Source organism: Rhipicephalus sanguineus, chromosome 3 (assembly GCF_013339695.2).
Source record: "Rhipicephalus sanguineus isolate Rsan-2018 chromosome 3, BIME_Rsan_1.4, whole genome shotgun sequence".
Taxonomy (NCBI): Eukaryota; Metazoa; Arthropoda; class Arachnida; order Ixodida; family Ixodidae; genus Rhipicephalus; species Rhipicephalus sanguineus.
This window is the reverse complement of record NC_051178.1, coordinates 188,574,585-188,593,707: the sequence shown is the minus strand read 5'-3', so window position 1 is coordinate 188,593,707 and position 19,123 is coordinate 188,574,585. Positions and strand designations below refer to the sequence as shown.

General features: G+C 45.1%; 1 protein-coding gene across 1 annotated transcript in view; it reads right to left on the bottom strand.

The window, feature by feature from the left end:
* The window catches only part of LOC119387868 (filamin-C), an 82,399-nt gene that overhangs the window by 51,249 nt on the left and 12,027 nt on the right, over positions 1 to 19,123 (bottom strand). Inside the window, exons 4-12 of the mRNA XM_037655422.2 lie at positions 12,664 to 12,781; positions 8,983 to 9,173; positions 8,072 to 8,230; positions 7,515 to 7,643; positions 6,493 to 6,622; positions 5,340 to 5,428; positions 4,607 to 4,829; positions 3,527 to 4,095; positions 973 to 1,249 (exon numbers count right to left, since the gene is read on the bottom strand). Of these exons, the coding sequence (XP_037511350.2) occupies positions 973 to 1,249; positions 3,527 to 4,095; positions 4,607 to 4,829; positions 5,340 to 5,428; positions 6,493 to 6,622; positions 7,515 to 7,643; positions 8,072 to 8,230; positions 8,983 to 9,173; positions 12,664 to 12,781 (1,885 nt within the window). The remainder of the gene's footprint in view (positions 1 to 972; positions 1,250 to 3,526; positions 4,096 to 4,606; positions 4,830 to 5,339; positions 5,429 to 6,492; positions 6,623 to 7,514; positions 7,644 to 8,071; positions 8,231 to 8,982; positions 9,174 to 12,663; positions 12,782 to 19,123) is intronic.

Genomic DNA, 19,123 nt, shown 5'->3' with positions numbered 1-19,123 from the left:
TTGGGCCAACGCGAGCGCAAGAGTTGAAGAGTGCCTTGGGTTCTGCACATGCGCCCTGGTGGCTCGCAAGCTTCTTGGGTCCCCAAGCTCCTTGGGGCCCCAATTCTCAAACTCTCTATTAATTAGCAGATGCTCACAATAGTGATATTTAGAGTACTCACAATTCCTTCATGCTAAATTTCTCAAGCAGTTCTTCGAACAAGCATAACATCATGAACTTTTATGTCAGGAGTCTCAAACACGCGGGCCGCATGCATCTCTTTCTCTAACGGCCTGGCCCGGGCATCATTGTCTTCGTCCCATAATTTTTAAAAAAGTTTTCTTATTAAGTATGTTCACAAGCTACACAGACATGACCGGTCTCTGGTCTTGAGCATTCTTTTCGTGAGGCACCCCATGCTGTCAGACTGTGTTGAGCCACAAAAGTGGATGAAGTACTCTATATTTCAGAACCAGTGCCAGATTTCAGTCATTCTGGAGATCGGTATTGAGGTTTCTCGAATTCTCACTCTAAATCACCTTCAGAAATTACCCATAAATGAGATTTGGCAAAAGCCTTCTTTCAAATGGCAATGTTAGCTGACATCTTGTTCGCCCCCACCCCCCTCCCGCTTCAAACTTCTTCACTGCCCCACCCATTGCAGGACTGCATTTAGTGACTGGGGCCCTCTGGCTCAGGTACGTTTACGACCCCTGTTCTGTACAATTCCTAAAGCTACCTACTACACTTAAAAGCACATAAACATAGAATAGCGTAACACATACAAAAGGCAACGTACTTATACATTTTCATGCTAGAGTGACTAGTTAAAAAAGATTTTGGATGTCTAAACATTATTTTAAAAGCTGGGAGATCAACCTGAGCAGGTGCTTTCGACACGGCCGCTCATCGTCGGGGTAATGTGAAGGAAAAGTCAGAGAAAGGAAAGGGGTGGTGATTAGATCCTTCAGGTGAACTACTAATTCACCTACCAGCGATTGTCACCTGGAAGTCGTCTCGGTCAAAGTCAGGAGCACTGATGCGGAATGTTGCAGGTTGCTTGACAGGCACAAGCTTGAGAGCCTCACCCGATATTTTCACTTGAGCAATGTCACCTCCTCCTCTGGGAGCAACAGGGGGAGGCCCTGCCTGCCTTGTCCCTTGCACTGTCTTGGCTTCACTGCTCGTCTCACTTGTCCGAATTCTCTGGTGCTCGATATGGTGATGCGTCTCTTGGCGGCTGTCCAAGCGGTGCTCTTCTTTTGTTATCTGCATGCATGATTGTCGTAAGACAATAGACATGGTGAAGGAAACGGATGTGAAGCCCGAGAGCAACAAAACAATTAAGGTTCCTGAAAATTCACCCACTACTGATGCAGCTGGTGTCTCTTAATTCATTATCAGTGAGTTCAATGTGCTTTTAAATTTATGTTATGTGTTCACAAGTCCTAAGGAACACCTGCCTCCTACACTCTTCCTAATTTGAACATTGAATAATTCAGAGCAATTTTTCAAGCGCACCTGAGGTTAAATTAACGGAAGCTAGCTGCACCACTAATTAACTGTTATGATGCTGAAGCTCTGGAACTAATGCAAAAAAAAAAACCTTGTTTTGGCAAATGCCTACATGCGAGAATTTTTTCATAAACTAGTCATAAACAATGTCACAGATATGAAGCTGGACAATATTAATAACAAAGCCATTAATGGTATCCAAAGACAAACAGCTATTACAGAAACAATCTCACTAGTTAGTAATTGCTATCAAATTGCATGTTATGTTTCATAACATAACATGAAAGCATAAAAAAAAATGGTTGATCCCTCTGTCATAGGAATCGGAATAACACGAAAGTAGTAAAGCGTGCCCTTACAGAAGTAACTGAATGTTTACTGTACATAGATATAAGAGAGTTTGCACAATGTATATTGATTTCTGGCAGCTATAGCACCGTTTGACGTGGATGCACCCACTTTGATGATTGGTGGTACATCTCCATCCAGACGACTAACGTCGATGTTAAATTATTAAACAAACCCTTGTGGTCGCTGCAGTAGTTAACAGTGAAAGTGCAATGAGAGGATGAGGTGTGATAGCCAGAAGAGTGTCGCATATCGGACGCAGAACTTGGTCCCATCCCGCGGCCTGCCTATTAAATGTGATTGAACGCCACGGCCGGACTAGAGGGAAACGCAAAGGGCGTCGTGCCGCCCGGCAGCCAGGCCGCGATTTTTCTCGGGGCGAGCGCGTGAGCAGGGAACGCGTTCTTACAGCCAGGTGAGGCAGGCGTGCGTCGCAGAGCTATTTTTGTTTTGGATTAGTGTGATGCTACGAGCGAGGCCGACGCTTTTACGACGCTTGGACTAAGGTCGCCACCTCGTGGTGAGTTAAGGCATTGACAAAATTGAACTTCTATTGAAGACGCGCCAAATGGGACGGACGTGGAACGCGGTGCAGGTGCCAATTGCGGAGGCCACAGTAATGACGAATTACTTTACTTTACCGCTCCCGGAGGGCAACACCACCCCGCCGACCGTGAGAGTGGTAGATATAAAAGGTGCGTTTGTAAAGTCTCTAGAGTCTGTGACCCTGGCGCAGTGGATAGCGTGCCCGGCAGCTGTTGTTGCGGACTGAGCGGTCGTGGGTTCGATGCCCGTTGACGGACCTTTTTTTCTTTGCCATCTGATCGTGTATATTTTTTCGACGTCATTTCCGTGACGGAAATAAGTCACTGAAGTCTTGGTGGACACCAGTATAAAACACTTTCGTGTTAAAAGGATTACCTTATTTTTAGGTCTGGCGGTCCCATGCCGCCAATTTCCCACAGGGTGGGTGCCTTCCCAAGCGACTATGAACTTCGTTCTGCCGAGCACCAGGCCGGAAGTGCACTTGTCCCTATTTTACCGGTAGCTACCCGGTGGCAGCAAATCTCTGCATCCCACAGCAGCGGCAGATGCTCAACTATTTCACCAAGGCTGTGGTGGGTTAAGGTGCACCCAGGGGCCTTTACAGAACCTTATGGGGCGACCTTTCAAGATGAGTACCCATTAACAACCGAGCGCCAGGTAGGTGTACTCCTCTACCCCTTTAGAAAAACCAGTGGGTTCCCGGTCGGCACTGGGAATCGAACCCGGTACCTCCCACATTGGAAGCGAATGCTCAACCATGTAGCCACCGCTGCGGTATAAAGTTGTTATTCTTTACAGCATAACTGTAAAGAATGTTTCACATTCTTTACAGTTATGCTTACCAAGCCCACACTCCCAACTATGGTTATCTGATTAGGATATGCTTCCATATGTGAGACAGATCTATATCCATGTTCACCATAGTCACATTCTGTAGTTACACCGCTGTTACATTATAGTGCAATCTAAAATTTGCTCCTTTAATTTAAAATGTTCCTGGCATAGCCCATTTTTGATAACCAAGATTTCACACTAAAAAGCAACTCATGATGTGTAGTACTAATTAAGAATACCCAAGTGGCATGTTCTGAAAACTACCAGTCATACTTAATTCAACACTGGAGGCTCTTTCCATACCTGGCGCTGGGCCACTACTGGTGGAGTCATCTGCCTCATCTCCGGACTTTTACGCCGCTCCAGTGTTGAGGAGTTCCTTGAGCTTGAAAACTGCTCTTCCCTGTTCCCATTCCGCTCCTCGGACAGTGCACGGCTCTGGTTTCGAACAGATGGTGAGGGGACAGCTGGCGCAGGCTTTCTCGGTGTAGGAGGTGGTGGCGCCTTGCTCATGTGTCGTGACGAGGGCCGCTCAGGCGTGGCACCTCGAGGTGGCGTCGAAACGGTTCTGCTTCCCGCACTTTCCACGTTTGTTCTCGTTGCGTGGGTGACGCTTGTCTCTTGTCGTGTGGTCGTCGTCGTCTCGATGCGGGACTGAAGGAACTCGACAGCGTTGCGCGACACGCGACCGTCGGGATCCGTCTTTGTTGGGGATGTGACCCGAGACGACGCCAGGGAGGAAGGGAAGAAAGATGACGCGGAGCTGGACACACGATCTCCGCTTGGTGTTAGCGTGCGAGTGAAGAAGGCATCGTTGAGCGAACTTGGAGATTCTGGTTCGTCAGCAGTGGAGACTATTGTGAATGGAGAGCCTGCGAGAGGATAGAATTAAACGAGCTAAGCCGCAATCTACAGAATTTGCTTTAGCTTAATATAGTATTGCCACAAAACACTAATCACATCCACGAACATGCAAGCAAAATACTAATAACAACACAGCTCCATAACAATACGTTAATCAAAGTGCATGCAATTTGGGCAAGTTGGTTATGGACATAGAAAAAGTTGTGCTAGATAATGCAGACAAAAAAAAAAGGAAGGGATTCACATGATGCACATACTGTGTACGTCCTCTACCACTTTTCTTTTTTTGGTCCATGTGTAGCTCATTTTTTTCTATGCTAATAAGTTGTCATTATAACAGGCCCTCAAAATCAGATCATAAAACATTACATATATGGCTTGCTGTCACAAGCTAAGCTCAGACGCACATCAATTTTTTTTTATCTTTACCAAGCAATGAAGACATTTCTGGCTTTTGTTCCAGAGTACTTTCAACTAAGAAGTCAGGAAAGCCAATGCACTTTGTGTCAAGAAGCTTACCATGTACATCAACGTTGTTGAATGTGGCAAAAATCTTGTAGTGGCCTTCTCTTGAAGGTAAGAATGAGACTACGTAGATGCCATCGCCTCTCTCATCTATGCTGACTGGAACATTGTGGCCATCGATTTGTACCTCCAGCTGAACCTTGCCCCAACCAGCACGACTGGCATCGCACTCAAAAACCACTTCTTTACCCATCTGCACAGCACTGGGGCCATTGATCTGTGAACAACATAAAAACAGTGTCTTCAACATAAAACGGTAAGTGCGATATTATTCTTGCAATACTGGAGCTCAAATTAAATAGTTATTTAGTCATGACAAAAACAGGATAGAACAGTGGCACAAATATGTTGTTGAAGAAGGGCAGTATCCCTTTGTTTAACTGCATAACTGATAACGAGTACAGCTAACCATCACAAATATCTTACAAAGACCATGTTCTTTGGTGCAAAATGTATCTATGTTCTTTGGTGCAAAATGTATGGTGCTACAAAAGCAAGTTTGTTGTCATCCTGAGACAGCCTATCATCACCAATGCATATTATATGGTCAAGATTATCACAAACCAAGAGTAAATATCAAGAAAAAGTTCACAAAGCTTCGATACATCTAAGCACAATTTATCAATTGTTCCTTTCAACCAGCAGAGAAAGTGATTTAACTTAAATGTAGCCAGTACACATGTAATGTATATGTTCGTTTAATTATACTGGCGTACAAAATACTCACTGTGACTTGCGTTGGGTCATAAACATAACATGTGAAGGGGCTGCCTTGGATGTGCTCACCAGAATAAGTGACATCAATTTTCCATTCACCTGGAGGACAAGATGATAAAAAAAAAAGATGAGCATGTGAAACACTTTATAAAGTCAATGCATCTGCAAGAATTAAAGGCCCGCTGAAGATGTGCTGCGTGAAATTCTGAGAAATGTGGATAGAAATGTAGCTAGAGAACAGGCATGGGACAGACTATGAACATTGCACGAAATTTCATTTAGGCGTTAACATAGCTGAAATAAATGACAAGAAGCGAAGAACCAGTGCAGTTCAGTCTCGATTCCTTTCACTTGAACAAGTGCAAAAGACACATAACCAAACTTGCACACGCTCTATTTTAGCAACAGTAAGCCCACCACCTTGAAAAAAGCTATAGGACTGAACAATTTTTGCTTAGTGCACTTGAAGTGGTTTCATACTCACGATTATGCTGACTGTAATTGTTGATTAAACTGACAAATTCTTGAGCAGTCTTCAGTAAGGATGAGCCAAGTAACACATCGCAGCTTGCTTGAAAGTGTGCGCCTGCAGGCTAGCCTCCTCTGACAGATGGCTACAGCCCTCCAAGTGACACCTTACTGTTCCGGCTACTTTCAGATGGCACACTGAATACTCGAGAATTTATCAAATGACAGGTGTTCCTTTTAATTTATTGCCAAATGCGGGCGCTCTCTCATGTCTAATGTCTACGGTGCATTTGCTGTATTTAGTAAAACCCTGGTAGCTTATATTGTGAATTTTGCGCAACTGCAACGTTGGAGCTTACAATGACCAAACACACAAGTTACAAAAGATATTTCAAATGTCGTTTCAGTAATTAACAATTATTTCACTTTGACTTTGTTGTGTAATGCTCCATGAATTTTACGCATACCATTTTAACTAGGGATAGCATAGGGACTAACTGGACATATATATACAGACACATAAGAATTTCTCAAGAGGCCTGTGTGATATCTATATATATTTCACCGATATTCAACAATGCTACATAACAATCCTTAGCACAATGAGTCCTCTTAAATATCACAGGCAAGATTAGTGCGCTGCAAGCTGAAAAAAAAAAACCAAGTGACACCAGCGTAACTTCATTCAAGCTCACCAATTTCGTTTGGCATAAACGTAGACGTGAAAACACCATCAGTTTCCTTGACAGTGCATTCCATAGTCTTGCCACTTGGTGCCACAGCCTCTACATGGATATTGCCAGTTCCAGCCCCGTTGGAGCTAATCTATTTGGTGAGAAAAACCACAGAAATCAGTCACAAAGGTGCTCATTACATTTTCAGATGTTTAATGCAGTATGGCAAAGTTCTCTCTAGCAGCTACTCAAGTATGCAAAGAAATGTAATGTTAATGCCAGCAGTCTAATATTGCAGTTACAATAAAAAGTCGGATTTTCCTGGCATTTTGTGGAACATCAAGTAAACTATTTCACATAATCTGGGCCTTTCGATTGATGGTCGTGCAGAATAAGGTTCCTGCACAGGTCCTACGATATCTGAGTTTTTCATGTTTGCAAAAACAGCGCAAACAAGACGAAGACAGCAGTGCCGGTCTGCTCCTCTCTTTATCTTAGTTGTTTGCACTGCTTCTGCAAATATGGAATATCAAGTTGCCCAACGTTTGGTTCTTTCGTACTGAGCGAATGAAATGTCAAACAAAACCCATAGTTTCTCTTTTGGGAAAAAAAAGAAAATTCTGATACCTATCACCAGGCATTTTCTTTCCGGAAGCTTGTGGAGCTTGGTGCAATCAATATGTTCAGCCAGTCAATAACTGAGTGCATTGCCCATATATGAAATGCCCAAGTCATAAACCTACCCACACACAAGGCCTGGCCGCAGATATTGTCTTGATCAGCATAAGAAATTCATTATACAGAACAATCGTATCCACAGAAAAAACTGTGGTCTAAGATGCAACAGCCCTCGACAGATGAATGCAGACATGGCTGCAATGCTAATTAGGAGACAAAAGCTGCAGTTTGATAACAAGAATCATGATTCATTCAGGCAGTGCAAGGAACTCCTTGAGAGCGCTGAAATAAAAGCTGAACACAGCTGATAAAAATAACAAAGATGTTTGTAATCAACTTAAAATATGCTCGGGAGCATCACTCACCAGTACTTCAACCAAAGATCCAAGGGCGCAAGGGTCGATGCCAGAGAAGAGAATCCGTGAGATATCCGGATGAACACGGACGTGCATAGGGCAGCCAGTTACCAGTTCTCCTTCACAGTACACACTTAGCTGTTGAATGGCCAGAGAAAGAACAGGAGGAAAAAAAGTCGGATCAGATTAAAAGCATAATTCCCTTAGCTGACTGTTCAGCACACAAAAATCCATTGCACCTGAACCACCAAGATTTGTGAGACAATAACTTGTGCAATGATGACCAGGATTTAATTGTCCGATGTTGCTATATATTTCAGACGCTACAGAACAAGCTCCTAACGATACCTCCTGTACGCTATGTCGAAAATAAGTTTGACGTCACTAGGTTCTGAAAGACCTTAAATCAAGCAACATTAACTGCTTGCAAATTTCAAAGAGTGACATTGTAAAAATGTAGCTTGCATGAACATCCCTAAAGCAAAGTGCAACCTTGCTTAGGAGAAAGCACATGACCAAGTTGGGATCTTGCAGAAACACAATACAAATAAAATAACTGTACTCACTGCATGCATTCCTATTTCAACAGGAACAAATGTGCCCGAACCCCCGTTCTGGTTCAGTTGAAGCTTGCACTCGACGGGAGTGAGTGACGGACCTCGAACTTCGGCTCGAACTTGCCTCAGGTCCACTTTGCCTTCCTTTATGTGCACCTTGAAGTGAGCCTGCATGAGTAGACGTTACATGATCCTGTTACCTCACATAGATGAGCTCAGCACATCCGTACATTTCACGTGCCCACCAGCATGGACTACAGCTTATGCTATCCACGGCAAAATGTCCAAATTTCTTTTGACAAAGGTGACCTGAGCAAGTGCTACAATACAACAATGCTATTTACAACTGCAATAACAAAGGCAAAGTGCAGTGCAGGCCATGCAGGGAAACCAACTTTCTGCTAAAAACTTAAAATTTTTTCAATATGCTCTCCAACAAAACATTGTTTAGAATGCATAGACATCTAAAGAAAAATCGGTAATTTGGGAACTTCTTTTTATTCAGAAATAATTAAGGAGATAAATGATTTGTGCAGCTGGATCACCAAAATACAATTGTTAGATTAGTAAAAGACAATTAACATGACATTCTTTACTTTTCACTTTACAGCTCTGTGAATGTTTTGAACCTTTAAACCATTGAAAGATTACTTGAAAATCTCAAATACCCTAAGTGACGAGTAGCAACGTATCAAATGACCAGAGCGAGTGCCAAAATGTCACATTGCCTGCTCCTACGCGACGACTTTTTGAGTTGCGGCTAAACTACAAGTACACCTGATTGAAAATGAAACTGAAACTGGTTCATAGAGAAGTTGGTATGGTAAACAACCTGAGGCACTCTCTTGCCTATTAGTACTCCTCCTAGGTGTTATAATAAATGATTTCAATGCAAGTCTTCGAATGTGTACAGTACTGACCGGTTTGTTGACGTGAACATTATTCAGGTCGGTGCCCGTGACGGTGAGCTTATCCCGGGGCCTCCTTTTTGGTGAGATGCCTTGGAACCTAGCTACGTATGCCATGACACCTAATGGCTGTACTTCAGGGTCTGCTAGCTCCTTGGCTGTCAGTAGGGGATCCACGCCTAGGTACTTGCCGCCATTGATACCTGTGTGCAGGGAATGTGTTCAGTCAGTTTGGATAGAAAAGGCCAAAGTCCATGGCCGCAGAAAAAGGTCTCAGTGTAGCCCGCAGGATCTTGTTAGTTATTAGCGCAATATTTTCAGTGATCCAGAAGGCTCCTTCTGCATAAACTCTGTTAAGCTAACCTTTCAAGTAAGTTGAACTGTTTAGGTACTTTAGTTTTCGATGTGCACCTACAACACAAACTTGTGAAACAAACTTACAACAAGACGAAGAGAGGGTAGAGATTTCTTCTCATTTATCTTAAAGAAGTCTGCACTATTTTGCATCTCATTTATGTTCCTCACATCAGCAAATCGTAATAACACATGAAAATGTCACATGGTGCTACATTGCATGATGCATCCAGTATATAAGAAGAAAGTCGAATTTTTACTAAAAACTGGCCCCCATGCAAACATTTGTATAAACCTTCTTATAATCCTTCCTTGTTGAAATGTTCATACATTTCTATGTATAAACATTTTGCGAAAGCCTGTGCACCATCGGTGCATGCTAGCTTATTGCTAGCATGTGCTCAAAAGTAAAAGCACAGTGTCGGCACAAGCTTCTGTCACACATTTGCAACTGTTCAATAAGTGCATGTATTGTGTGCACAATGTAAGTACAGTAGATTCTCAGTAAACGGACATCTCTTAAACAGAATTGTTGCTTAATTGAAACAACTACCTCTAATATGATTGGTACTGTAGTTGAATTCTGCACCTCTGTTCACCTCTCAGTAAATGGCACTCCTGTTAAACAGAACATATTTTCCTGGCCTCTTCAGCTTCCATTTATTAGAGTCTACTGTTTTGAGAAAGTGCATATGTGTGCAACAAAATATGACTTGGGTTTCTAAGATACACTATTAAGTATGCTTGCAGAAGTATTTAGAAGAATTTCCATCAAATTTTAGTGATGAAGTGTCACCAAACAATGAATATCACAAAAGCCAAAATTTTGATGAGACTGGTTTTCATTTGTAGCCCACCTTTTCCTCATCCTTAATAGTGGAGGAAGAGAAGATTAAGCTTGTTAAGGACCAAGACGACAGTTATTCTTCTCTGTGCACTACCTTCTCCTCCTCCTCCTGTTTCTCCCCCCGTTGAGGATGGGAAAGAGTGAGCTAGGCAAGCGCAAGAATGCTGCTAAGGAAAGCAGTTGCTGCTTGAGATGAAGACAGGTCGCCCTGTTAAAACATTAGCTCCAGTGACATTCCATGTTTGATGACTTCTCATCCCACTCCAGCCCACCATATCTTACCCAGAACTTCTAGCTTGGTTGCATCAAATTCTAGACATGAAAAACGCACATTTCAAGGAGTGTCTACCTTTACATCCCGTATTGCTAAATGCATGGCATGAAGAGGGCACTAATATTGATACCAAAAACATATCACCTTATTGGATAAAAAGGAATTCACATATTGAGTAGCCACGTAGGCAGAAGTATTGGCTTGTAGCCATGGCAGCGAAATCTAAAGTAAGCTGCCTGGAAACCATAGGTCGGCAAACTCACTCATGAGTCGACTCACTCACACTCACTCAGACTCAGATCAAGCTGTGAGTCTGAGTCAGAGTGAGTCCAGGTGAGTAATATTTTGCTGAGTGTGGGCCCGAGTGAGTCCGGTTGAGGAAAATATTGGCGAGTGTGAGTCTGAGTAAGCCCTAAACGCAAAATATATTTCATGAGTGAGTCTGAGTGAGCTCCGCCATCAATTGCCGACCTATGATCCTATCCATTCAGCTATCTGCATTACTATCAGCCTTATGTCGGCTTACGTTTATACTCAGATCTATTCCCACGTACACACCTCAACGCACGAGCGTTCATGCACCACCTCAATGTTTATATGATCAGAGGCCTGAGTGAGTGGGGGGGGGGGGGGGGGGAGGAGGTGCCATGACCTCCCAACTCTTTCACGGGACTTTCTTAATAGAAATATGTCGTGTGAGTCGCATATTTCATAAAAAAATTACACCATCTCCCGCTAAATGGGACCATGAGGCGATGCGAAGCCGGAGCACTTGCACGATCACGTTCCATTGGCCGTTGGGCATGCTACCGACCTCGCGTCGTGGAACGCGAAGAGGAACGCTACGCGCGTCGTGTCTTCCCTCTAGCATTGCCGTTAATTCTCACAGGGCGAGCGGGGAATGCGGTCGTCAGGCGCGCGAGGGGGGGAGCATAGGAGAGGAAAGAGAGGGGGAGGGGACGCATATGCGCTGGTGCTCATCGCGGCGTTGTGCAGGAGAGGGGCGATGCGAAGCAGCGTTTCGGCATGTCGAGCCCGCGTTTCAGAGGGGGAGGGGGAGGGGAGAGGGGAAGTGGGAAGGGGAGGAGGTGTGTAGAGAGGGTTTGCGCATGCGCAGTAAGGGTGGTCACGCCGCACACCACCATCAGTTCGAGCTCAGCTAAAAGATGCTTCGCATCTAAAACGTTCTTACTAGATTGAAACCCCTGAAATCTAGTATTTGAAGGTGCGCATGCAAGACCCAAAGGTGTATCGTAGAGCACCCATTATTTGAGATATTGGCATTCAAGAGCATTTACACCATGATCGGAATAGCTCACTTAATGCCAGCGGACTCATGAGTCGACTCACTCAGGCTCACTCAGGCTCAAGTCAAGCCATGAGTCTGAGTGAGTCCGGCTGAGCAAAATGTTGGTGAGTTTTAGTCTGAGTGAGTCCGGTTGAGAAAACGTTTAGTGAGTCTGAGTCCGAGTGAGTTTGATTGAGGAAAATTTCAGTGAATCTGAGTCCGAGTGAGCTCTCACAGCAAAATATATTCCTTGAGTGAGTCTGAGTGAGTTCCAAAACTTTTGCCGAACTATGCTGAAAACTAATAATATGATGATATGTGGCGTAATGGTGCAAGGACTAATCTGGCCAAACAGCAAGCGCCAAAGAGGCAATAATGATTTCTTCATTTTTAGTGGACCAGTGGTGAGTAGTAGATCTTGCCCAATTTCTGTGGCACATACAGATTAGGAGTTCACATAGGCATAGACAGCAAATTTGCTGTAAAATACAAGCGACTGTGGTTTGCAAATAGCACTACAGCCTTACAAGGTGCCTTATTCTCGAGGGCTAGGGGGTGCATGAAATAACAAAAAATAACAATGAGACAGTGACTCCTTTCTAGACGTCATGCTATGGATCTTTCAAACTGACAACATGATGAGTTTGAACATCATTAATAAAGTCTGAAACTGATTCGGTCTTATGATGTGGCTCTTCAGGCATTGTATTTAGCCTCCACATTAAGTAAACTGTTGTGGAAAAAAAAAACACGGATGTTAGCAAGTGCTTGGGATGTAAAAACAGCGCAAGATATAGACAAGGACAGAGGAAGAGATGACACCGCGCTGTTTTGCGCTGTTTTTACATCCCAAGCATGAACCACCAACTAGCCCAACTTTCGCTATTATTGTTAGCAAGTGCGATATATGAACGTGCAATACAAACTTACCCTTTTGCAAGTTTGACTCCCACTGTGATCGATCCCTGCTCAGGTGCTCAAAATCCTCTACAGAAGCACCAAGTGAATGCACTAAGGAGCACAAGGCCAGTCCATCATTCCAGTCACTCTAAAATAGAAAAGTTGCAAGGGAATTAAAAAGCCCATATGAGGCCATGAGAAGCAAGCAGTAGTTATAACAATGGAAGCTAATATGACACCATGGACAGCTATACCCATAAAAAGTAGAGTATGATGTGGAATGAAATGATTTTAAATATGTACTCTCAAAGAATTAAGGAGAGGCATGGGTTTCTCGCTATATGACTGGGGGAAGAGTCAAGCAGGTCTAACTGTGTGCATCAAGAGTGAGGTACACAACATAAATCTTGTGATTAATGCTCGCATCTCCTGGTAAGGTGTTTTCACCTCGTGGGTTTCACGTGTCCTGTAGGCGGACTTTCCCGCGGGACACGGGCAGTGTTTCTGCGGTGGCGCTACCTGACGGCGAGGATGCGCGCGGGGTCATGAGGGACGGCTCTCATTCCTCTTTTATATTCCAGACACTGTACCCTTGGGACCTTGGAGCGGGTTGAGCGCGGTCGACTCTGGCGCGCGCGTTGAGGAGCTCCGCTGGGACCACTGGTGCAGCCAGGAAGTGGGTTATGGGGGGGTTCGAACACCCCCCCCCCCCGACATCTTTACATTTTTCACGAACATACCTAAATGGGAGTCGGACCACTCCCCTCCCCCGATGTAAATTTCTGGCTAAGACATTGGCTAGGACGATCCCGCCGACTCTTTCCCGTTCTCGTGAATGCACCTGCGTTCGTGAGACCTGACCGGGCGAACTTTAGCCGCTCAATATCCTGTCGTCGTGGTAGTCGAGCATCGTCGATTCCGCAGTGTGCTACATTGGCATGCCATATTAATTTTTATAATTCGGCTAGAGGGCTTACTATCTTAAAAGATGCAAATAAGTGTTCTTTTGTTCCCAGGTGAAATTTTCCTGCTGGTTCGCTACTGGTTCCAGTAGTGATGGTTTATTAGCACATTCCCAGCAGCTGCTGGAACCAGTAGGTGATGGAACCAGTAGGTGATGGAACCAGTAGGTGATGGAACCAGTAGGCGATGGAACCAGCAGGCGATGGAACCAGTAGGTGATGGAACCAGCAGGCCACGGAACCAGTAGCTGCTGGTTCCAGCGCAGTTGGCTCCCCTCAAGAGCTTGTAGTTCCATTGATGTAGCTTTTTCAAAATCCCATTAAGAACACGTATAACACAAAAAGGTCTATTTGAAGTAATATATTTCATCTGAAAAATCTTTGTATACACTTGAAATAGTTCATTTTGCCGGCTTCAGTTTGCGATTGACATTTTGAATCTTTTTGGACAGAGATCCGCAGGAGGCCTTGATCCACAGCAGTGGTGTTTGTGTTGTTGAAGGCACCCGAGTGACGCGCAGGCAATCTGTAACAAAATAAAAGGTTTGATTGCCCATGCAGATCACGACTGCAGACATCTAACTTTTGCATAGCCATTAATTCCCTCAACAAAGTAGATTTAAACATATTGTTACGCTTGCGGCCGTTAAGGATAGAAGGGGCCGTTTGTTACGTCGTGAAGGTGAGCTCAGGAGCAGCCGGCTCGGAGCGGCACGCACGATCACTGGTCTTCGTTGTTTTCGTCCATATGCGCAACAATGTTAATTATTTTTGTTGCACGCAGACAAAGACTCCTTACACAAACCGGTATGTGTGCTTCGCGCATATATACATCGCGTACTACATCAAGGTGCAATGAAGAAGCGGTCGGGACAAACGTTCGCTACATATTTGAAATATATAAGTGCAACACTTACCGACAAATGGAAGAATGAGAGCTGAGGAAATCGGTGTCCCTCGATCGGCACTGTCAAGACGCCGCATAGTACAGCACCAAAAAACCACTCAGATATGCTGCTATTGACTCGTTACACTTTCCACAGATGAAACTGAACAAAAACTATTACATGTTAATTAATGCCGCACAGGTTCTGCTAGTAAACTCGCTACTTCGCTGCACTAGCGAGCACACACATGCAAAGAAGGCATCACGACCAACGTTTATCACGACTAGCCGTCATGTGCTGTACGAAGCTACGGCGCTACGCGATGTCATGATAATTTATACGGTGTATTGGCCACCATTGTAATGCTGTTACACGTAAATAAAAAATACAACCTTTTCAGAACGTAGTATTTATATTATAAAGTTGGTCACTATTTAGCAATAGCGTCGAAAAACATCAAGAAAAGATACGAGACTAATGCTACTGAGATGTCAACAAAAAAGACCTCACTTAGCAATGCCGCGTTCTTTACGGCAGTGTTCGCTTCAGTTCGCTGCTGTCCGATCGTGGCAGCTGAGAATGGTGAATGTTCATAACAAGAAGCTCCTTTTCGTAGGGAAGTAACCGCTGCGCCGTGAACACTACCTGTTTGCGCAACGGTTAAGTATGACCAAACTTTAGTTGGGCGTTTACATTAGCAAGATGAGCCGTGTCGGTCGGACGCACATCTACAGGAAAGGTCGAATAAAAGTGCGTTTTTTTTTTTCCGGCGATATTTTTTGTAACCCTGTCGTACGGGGCACTTTAGATCTCTGTTGTAAAATGTGCACTCTGTACAGTGTGATGAAGATTACGATCTTATGAATGCACACCATGATATGTACGTCACTTGTTTATAGCGCACTGTTATGCAGCTGGAGTTGTTTTTGTACTTCAAGAGAGGAAAATTTTCTGCTAGCACATTATTTCCCAAATGAAACTGGAAAAATTTCCAGATGAAAATATGACTTCCCGACTCTGAAAATGCCCTTTCAAGCTAGGAATGGTTCTTATTTCCAGCCAGCTTGGAATGAAAAATTCCAAGCCAGAGCGATTTCTAGCTGAAAACGATGCTTGAAAGGGGATTTGCAGCTGTTAATTCACACCGATTTCACGTGCATTGCTAGAACCAGTTCAAGCCAACTGAAAACCAGCAGGTTACCTGATGGTTCCAGCAGCATCCTAGGAGAAAACCAGTATCTTGCTGGAACCAGTACACGAAACCAGTAGGCATCCTGCTGGAACCAGTACAGTCAGCAGGATGCTTGCTGGGACCAGCATAAAACCAGCAAGCACCCTGCTGGAACCAGCAGAGGACCAGTAAGCATCCTGCTGGAACCAGTACAACCAGCAGGAAACCAGCAGCTGTCCTGCTGGTTCCACCAGAAACCAGCACAAACCAGCAGAAAACCAGCAGGAAATTTTCACCTGGGTTGGTTTGCACTACAGTGAACCGTGTCCTTTGTTACTTGAGCGCGAGAGACGTACCCCACAATATATCATTGTTGTGATCGAAATTTGAAAGTTTGTGTATATGCGAGGCTCATTCCGGCCAGCATTATATACTACGTATCTAGAACTAAATGCAGCGTTATATGCCACATGTCAAGAACAAAATTTCCCCGCCATTTTAGGAGGGGCACGATAAAACGTTAGCGCGGTTAGTTTAATATACGTTAGTTTAATATGGAAAACTTTTCCTGACAGACACTGCTCAACGTATGTCTTTGTGTTACTGGTTTCCGTACGAAGCCTCAATATGTCGCGGCACTTTTGCCGGTGAGCCGTTGCGAGAGCTTCCACTCTAGAATTTTTTTAAAGGGGATATATGAACCACTTTTCCAAGCAATCATCGAATGACCGGATTTTATTGCCTCACGAATCACTTATTGCCGCAAAAATTTCTCGAATCCGTCAAGAGCAAGCGGTGTTACAGGGATTTGTCACACGCCTTAAACGCTTTCTCTTTCATCTCGTCCCTACGAATGGGCTGGATGAGGGAGGGATGCCACGGGGAAAAGAACTTGAGTCAGCGCGCGTGATCGCGATCGCTTCCTCCCGTTGTGATTCGTGTGCGCGCTAGTGTGGCTACTGTGTAATGTTAGCAGACTATGGAGCGCGGCTCCGGCACGAGCTGGTACCCGTGGCAAGAAGCGTATATGATCCAAACGCCGCTCTTAATTGGCCAATAACACGCTATCGGTTGTTTGACGTCAAACAGCAGGCGCCGGCAACTCCACGTGAACACGGGCCTCTGTATGAAAAGAGGGCGGCTGAGAAAATGGCAACTTCGTGCTCCGCCTGTGATTACTCTCCTTGCCGCGCACGACTGCAAGATTTGGCAGATCTGTCCAGTGTCTGCTTTCGGCAGGATGTGTTTTTTTTTTTTTTCACCAAGCACGAGGGTTGGTTCATGACGCCTTTATAAACATCCGTGGTCAAGGCAGGACAGCGCTTATCTTGCAATGAATGTGACTGGTCGCCATGTGCCATCCAAGGTCAAGAGCCACGGACACATATACATGCATTTAAAATGGTTCTCACCCGATGGGCTGTGTTAAACCAGCCCGACATCCGTTCACACAACTGCGATGCAGTATCACAGATAAACTCTGCGACCCGTATGTTTCGCCACACTGCACCGAACTGCAATTGGTGCTGTAATATTCCATTCGCATCGAGTTTGATTAAAAAGACAAAGCAATGTCGCGGGCATGCAACGGAAAGCGCTCTATGCACGTGATGCGAAAAACAAACACAACCACGTCTCTGCTTTCATCGGAGCAGATGCGCAGGGTGCGGCCAACGTAGCTCGCTGTTTGAGCGTTCAGCCAATACATATGGAGGTTTTTGTTCGGCGCGAATCCCGATGAAAAAAGCTGATCCCCGCAAATTTTTTGTTGGCACAATTGAACAGCCGCGTTTGCTTTGAACAAAGAATCAAACCGAGCAAACAATATAACTATCACAGCGAGCGCACAGTAGCGCGCCCACGACTGTTTCCGTATAGACGCGATTCTGTGCGCGCACGGGTGCGTGAAATAGAACACCCACGTGGCCAGCGTAGGCGGAACGCAGGGGCGTAGCCAGGGGGGGGGGGGGGTTCAACCCCCCCCCCCCCCTCCGAAATTTTTCATACTTGGAAGGGTAGCGCTAGTAGACACGGACTAGAGTTGCTAGAGCGCTTCCGTCTGTGTGTCCGTGTGTCTTCCTCTAGTCCGTGTCTACTAGCGCTACCCTTCCAAGTATGAATTTCCAACTCGCCCAAGAAACAGCACTCCTGAAATTTTTCAGTTCTGCTTGCGTATATATACAGGCGCACATACAAAGCACGCACGAACATACATAAAGTATATGGTTGAACCCCCCCGAAAAAAATTTCTGGCTACGCCCCTGGCGGAACGACAAATACGCAGTGTTTCATCGAGGAATTATGAAAGTAAGCGTAAAAAGAAGCAAAGAAGCAAGCATTATTGTTTTGGCACAATATTTTAAGCATGTTCCATTTCACATAACCCTTCCTCTCCACTTTGCGGGATTCCGCAGAATTGATTTTCCGCGAAATTGAATGTACATATTTTCCAAAGCAGATCGCGAGATAGCCAGGTTTACCGTACCATTTCCACTGAAATCCTGCATGCACTTAAATTCCGATGTAGCTGGGAAAGCTATCTACATATAGTATTCTGATGTAGTCGGGGTTCTGCCCAGATGACCGGAGCCAGCCAGAGTCCCGGGGAGATGTCGAGGAGAGGAGCCCGGAGCTGTTAACAGTAACGTTTATTACATATTTACAGGTAGCGTGTTGCTACATGATGGGGTTAGCATCATGGAAGCTCTCGAGGGGAGCTTCTCGTAGCTTGTGACAGCTTGAGAAAACTTGTGAGAGCTTGTCGGGAGCGCATCGGCGCTCGCATTTTATGTCCTGGTCTTCCCAGGGTTCCCTGTAGGAAAAAACAATGGAGGCCAGGACAGTCCAATGAAAATTTCCATCTTCACCTCCGCCCCCAAAAGGGGAAGGTGAAACGCCGCCTCCTTCCCAACCCACGAAAGGAGAAAGAGGCACGTCCAGTTCGTCCCATGGCGAGGGAAAAACACTGCCCACCGCGCACACACGGCACAGCACGAAGACGTTGAGTCTTACGTGGAAGTCAATTTCGTAGTCTGTTGCAATGATGGGTATGCGCGAGGCAGACCACGAATTCTGGAAACAGCGGCAACAAGGCGCCACGGAGAACGTGGGAAATGCATCCGCAGACGGTTCCCAGACGCTGCGTCCTTTGTCCGGGGCACCTTGACGACAAAGCAAGCCGCCTCGACGGCCAACAACTCTTCCCAATCCGTCAGTCGGTCAGGCGTGCCCAAAGGGTTTTACGAGGGGCGCAGACAACCTGAGAATAATAGACGAACGACCTTCGTGTTGTCGCCGCTCTCGGGGCATCTCTGGAACAGCTGACCCGGAAGAAATCAGGGTAGTCTTAGCCGCAACGTCTCATGCGTCAAAGCGGCGCCAAGCCAGGCAGGCCGATCATAACAATTCAAATAAATTCGGAAACACACGAAAACCGCATACAGATATGTATCCGCGTTCCTAAAAGAAAG